This window comes from Helianthus annuus, chromosome 12, assembly GCF_002127325.2.
Source record: "Helianthus annuus cultivar XRQ/B chromosome 12, HanXRQr2.0-SUNRISE, whole genome shotgun sequence".
Lineage (NCBI taxonomy): Eukaryota > Viridiplantae > Streptophyta > Magnoliopsida > Asterales > Asteraceae > Helianthus > Helianthus annuus.
This window is the reverse complement of record NC_035444.2, coordinates 8012051-8017613: the sequence shown is the minus strand read 5'-3', so window position 1 is coordinate 8017613 and position 5563 is coordinate 8012051. Positions and strand designations below refer to the sequence as shown.

The 5563-nt window shown below is 39.7% G+C and overlaps 1 protein-coding gene across 1 annotated transcript; it reads left to right on the top strand.

The window, feature by feature from the left end:
- The first annotated feature begins 731 nt into the window (after window positions 1–731).
- LOC110893987 (protein SUPPRESSOR OF MAX2 1) lies at window positions 732–5065 on the top strand. The gene is made up of 3 exons (XM_022141147.2): window positions 732–2385; window positions 2466–2703; window positions 3263–5065. The coding sequence occupies exons 1-3, from the start codon at window positions 1127–1129 to the stop codon at window positions 4787–4789; spliced, it is 3024 nt and encodes a 1007-aa protein (XP_021996839.1). The 5' UTR covers window positions 732–1126; the 3' UTR covers window positions 4790–5065.
- Window positions 5066–5563: the final 498 nt, after the last annotated feature.

The window sequence follows — 5563 nt, the reverse complement described above, 5'->3', positions numbered from 1 at the left end:
AAGGTATTACTTTATAGTATAAGATATATTATTTGATATTAATAACTAGTTATACATTATAAAATGTTGGTATATGAAGGGTATGTTTGGCAAAAGTAGCTGGTGGCTGAAAGTTCTGGTAGCTAGTAGCTGTAGTTTTTTAGATATATTGTTTGGCAGATTAACTAGAGCTTTTAATAAAATGTATAAAATGATCAAAATGGACATAATTAAAAATTTAAAAAGCTTGTTCATTAAAAAGTTCATTATCTTTAGAGGTTAAAATAGTCATTTTTTTTCCTAAAAGCCTGTAGCTCCTTCTAAACGTCACCAGTAGGGGCATTCAACCAAAAGCTTCCAGCTTCATACAAAAAATTTCAAGCTCTTTCAATCAAAAAATGTTTTTTATTGAATAGAAGTCTTTTCTTAAAAGCTTAAAGCTAAAATCTTCTAAAAATTATACAACCCATATAATCTAAATATCATTATTGGTGAAGTTACACTTTCACCACTATAATAAAACTAAACCTAGATTAGTTGGAACCTTGATTTATACATATTTTATAACCGTTTCAAAGATTAATAAAATATACAAAAAGGTAGCTTATAATTCTCTCACTTATTTGAAAAAGGGGGTGTATTCATCTTCCAGAAACCTTTGCAAATACTCTCTCTATCATCATCATCACCTCCAAACAAAAAACTCAAATTTACCTTCTCTGTAAGTAACCATGTCCACTTATTAATATATAATTTCCAAAAAGCTTTTTTTGTTTTTATTTTCATTTATTGCATACACAACTATACATACATAACTATACATACATATAGACATAGAAACAGGGCTTCTTTTATCATATTCTTGAATCCACATATCCAAATTATGACCTGATTTTTTTCTTCATCTTTATTTCGTCTGAATTTAAAGATTTTTCTGCTTGAATTTCAACAATCTTTTTTCTTCTTTTCCCATTAAAGATTTGGGGATTTTATTTACCCTATATATATTCAATTTCAATCATAATTATCAAAATTCCCCAATTTTAATCCGTTTTTTGAAATTCTAACTTCTGGGTTTTGTTAAAGTTTTGATTTTTTACAAAACCCAGATCAATCACAAGCTGAAACTGATTCTGTAAAGATTATTATGAGGGCAGGTTTGAGTACGATCCACCAAACCCTAACTGCAGAGGCAGCAACTGTATTGAATAATTCAATAGCAGAAGCAGGGCGGCGAAACCACGGCCAAACGACGCCGCTTCATGTGGCGTCGACGCTTCTCGCCTCGCCGACCGGATTTCTCCGGCAGGCGTGTATCCGGTCCCACCCGAATTCATCCCACCCACTCCAGTGCCGGGCGCTGGAGCTTTGCTTCAGCGTGGCACTAGAACGGCTCCCAACCGCCACGTCAGCGGTTACAGAACCCCCTATTTCCAACGCCCTGATGGCGGCCCTTAAACGGGCCCAAGCCCATCAGAGGCGTGGTTGCCCTGAGCAACAACAACAACCGCTTTTAGCGGTTAAAGTGGAGCTCGAACAGCTTATTATATCCATACTCGATGACCCGAGTGTTAGTCGGGTCATGCGAGAGGCAAGCTTTTCGAGCCCCGCTGTTAAAGCTACTATTGAACAGTCGTTGGGAAGCGTGAGTAATCACGCTTCCGCTGGAAATAATCTAAATCCATCCGGTCTTGGCATCGGATTCCGGGCCTCACCGTCACCTGTGACTGCCCCGGGTTCATTATCCGTTAACCGGAATTTGTATTTGAACCCGCGGTTACAACAAGCAAATCCGCAAAACAACGGGTCTCCGGTAAATCTTTACCTGAACCCGCGGTTACAGCAACAGCAACAACACGAGCAACACGGGAACGATGATGTGAAAAGGGTTATAGACATCATGACAAAACCGAAGAAAAGGAACCCGATTCTAGTAGGGGAATCGGAGCCCGAAACAATCCGTAGAGAGATCTTGAGACGGATCGAAACGGGTGAATTCGTACTAAACGGAGAATTGAACAACGTTGAGGTGATTTCAATCGAAAAAGACTTCGTTTCAATCTCGGACAAGTCACTAATACCGGTTAAGATCAAGGAATTGTGCGATTTAATCGATAAAAGAATCGCGAGTTCGGGTAATGGAAAAGGCGTAATAATCGACCTCGCGGATTTAAAATGGCTAGTCGAGCAACCACCCGCGACGATGGCTGCTTCGGTCGGTCGTGAATCTGTGGCGGAGATGGCGAAACTAGTCGCGAAATTCACCGGAAAAGTTTGGTTGATAGGAACAGCTACTTGTGAAACTTATTTAAGGTGTCAAGTGTATCATCCATCAATGGAAACCGATTGGGATTTACAAGCTGTACCGATTACTTCACGATCGCCGCTTACAAACATGTTCCCCAGGTAACTTTTCATCAAAATCTTTCATGTTGTACTATTGTCTAGATTCAATTGATTTAGGAAATTGTTTTGGTTTATTATAGGATGGGGACCAATGGTGTTCTTGGTGGTTCGGTTCAGTCTTTTAATCCGTTGAATAGTTTCTCGACAACGATGAATATGAAGGAGTCGGAAACTCGAAAGATACCCTGTTGTCCGAAGTGTTCGAGTGAATACGAACATGAGCTAGCAAAATTGAAAGAGGTGGAGAAACCGCGCGATGAGGTTAACAATAGTCTTCCTCAGTGGCTGCAAAATGCGAAACCGAAAGATCCATCGCTGGTGAGCCGATAATTAAATTCTTTTAATTTTTTCTAGGGGTGCAAACGAGCCGAGCCCGAGCTCGACCAGGCTCGAGGTCGAGCTCGTTTAACATATGAAAGCTCGAGCTAGGCTCGAAGGAAATTTTTCAAGCTCGAGCTCGGCTCGGGCTCGACTCGTTTAGTATTTATTATTTAATTTACATTAATTATAATTATTATTATACATATAATTTAGTTATTTTTTATACTTATATAAATGGTAATTATTATCATATAATTTTTTTTTTTTTTTTTTTTAACAAATAAAGTAATAACATTCCACATGTTTAATATATTAATAAAAAATATATAAACAGAAAGCTCGATTAGGCTCGCGAGCCGGCTCGAGCTCGATAAGCGAAGCTCGGGCTCGGGCTCGTTTACTAAACGAGCTTGTTTTTAGGCTCGAGCTCGTTTAAGCTCGGCTCATTCGAGCTTTCTTTCGAGCCGAGCTCGAGTAGCTCGGCTCGTTTGCACCCCTAATTTTTTCGAACGAATGATTATGCGATTAGTAATTTTATTTGATTCTGTTTTTGCAGATTAAGGATCAAGAACTGGTTTTGAAACAAAAGATTCAAGAATTACAGAAGAAATGGTGTGACGAGTGCTTTCGAATTCATCCGAATTATAACCAATCTTCAAGATTGGATAGAGTTGCACCCATGGTTGTACCGTTTGCCGGGGCGTATAAGCCGAACATGCTTCTAGGACAAAGTCAAACCGGTCAACACCCACGGTTACAACCCCCTAGAAGTCTTCAGGAAGCTTTGCAGCCCGCACAACCGCCACGGTTAGAGCCACCGCCAAGCCCCGTTAGAACCGATCTGGCTCTCGGTCCGAAAAAACCGTCAGAAACCACGGTTAAGGACCTTTTGGGCTGCATCTCTTCAGAACCGCAGAAGGGTAAATTCGTCGATTTAGCAGAGGCGGATTATTTCAAGCGGCTTCTCAAGGGTCTGATGAAAAAAGCTTGGTGGCAACCAGAAGCGGCTTCCGCCATAGCTACAACGGTAACGCAATGTAAAGTAAACACTGGTTCGAGGGGCTGCGTGTGGCTATTGTTTGCAGGTCCTGATCGGGTGGGAAAGAAAAAGATGGCGGCCGTCCTTTCGGAGCACATAAACGGGACCAAACCGATCACGATTGGGCTCGGGTCAAGACGTGACGGTGAGGAAACCGATATGGGTTACCGTGGTAAAACGGTTATGGACCGTATTGTTGAAGTGGTGCGTACAAAACCATCTTCCGTAATTGTCCTTTCGGATATTGATGAAGCCGATTCGCTGGTTCGCAGCAAGATAAAACGGGCCATGGAAAGTCAACGGATCATGGACTCTCATGGCCGCGAAGTTAGCCTCGGGAATGTTGTTTTCATATTAACCGCGAACTGGTCAACCGCAAACGTAGACGAGTATGAGCTCGACGAGCACCGGCTGCACTCGCTAGCAACCCGAGACTGGCAGTTGCGGGTATCCATCAGCGAGAAACGGTTAAAACGTCGAGCGAATTGGTTGTCGGGAAAAGATAATGCAAGACGACAAAGGAAAGAACCGGGGTTGGATCTGTCTCTCGATCTCAACCTAGCGATAGACTACGAGGAAGATCGAAACGATGGAACCGATGGCTCGATAAATTCGAGTAATCTCACCGTTGACCATGAAGAAGAGAGTCAACAATTTGCGGTTATGTCATTACCTCATGAGTTATTGAAGCATAGTGATGGTGTGGTTGTGTTTAAACCGGTCAATTTTGGAAATATTCGTGTTGAAATTGAGAGAACAATTAAAAATGCATTTTCAAATATAGTGGATGAAAAAGTAATAGTTGAGGTGGAGGAGGGTGTGTTGGAGAATATATTAAGTGGGTTATGGTTCGGGCAAACGAGTCTAGAGGAGTGGGCTGAACAGGTACTGATTCCGAGCTTTCACCAAGTCGACGCACGGTTATCGAGGGAAACTGAAAACATGGTGGTCCGACTAGAGTCTGATCGTGATTGTGTGGGCGGTGGTGGTGGTGGCGGGGATAGGTTGCCCAGCAAAATCGCGGTGGTGGTTGATGGAGTGTGATTTGGTATTCTTGATGGACTATATATGTAAATAGTGAGAGGAAAGGGAGGTATAGTGAAACTTTTTATAAAAAAGGTGAGAGATGTTTAGATTTTGTTACTTTTTTATTTATTTTAATTTTGGTATAAATATCCAAAGTAATTATTACGTTTTTAGTTTTAGGGTTTAGCAATAAGATCTACAGGATGTTATTCGTTTATTTATATTTATAAGCTTTATCGTATACAATATCATGTTTGTAAGGGTATTGATCATCTATAAAATGCTATTACTATATCTATTTTTGTCGATTTTTTTTTTAAATCCTTTATGCAAGTTAACCGTATAATAACAAATTCAGAGTCAGGTGTCTTAGTAGAAGCAAACTCTTTAATATGTATAGATATTACATAGAAAAAATCTGGTAGTTTTTTAGAGTCAGGTGTCTTAGTGGAAACAAGTTCTTTACCCACCGTAATTGAAGGTTTTCCTTGTCTCATCTTTCTCGGACCTTACTAGTAGCTTTTGCTATAAGTGGAATTTTACTGAGTATTTTTATTTTGTTTTAAGTACCTATATTTTCATTTTTAGTTATGGAAAGTTATTAAAAAAGGGTATTTGTATTTACACTTGCATAACGATTTAGAAAATATGCAAAAATAAATAAATAAATAAAGACGAACATAAATGGATCTTGACAAATATATGATATTGGCGAACATAAATGAACGAAGAAGACCCGTGTATTCATTTGTTTATTATAAAAGAAAAAAATCATTTTTTTTTTGCTTTAAC

Coding starts and splice junctions, on each gene's coding strand:
- LOC110893987 (XM_022141147.2), top strand. CDS start 1,127: ATGAGGGCAGGTTTGAGTACGATCCACCAAACCCTAACTGCAGAGGCA. Junction 2,386..2,465: donor CTTACAAACATGTTCCCCAG/GTAACTTTTCAT, acceptor GGTTTATTATAG/GATGGGGACCAATGGTGTTC. Junction 2,704..3,262: donor AACCGAAAGATCCATCGCTG/GTGAGCCGATAA, acceptor CTGTTTTTGCAG/ATTAAGGATCAAGAACTGGT.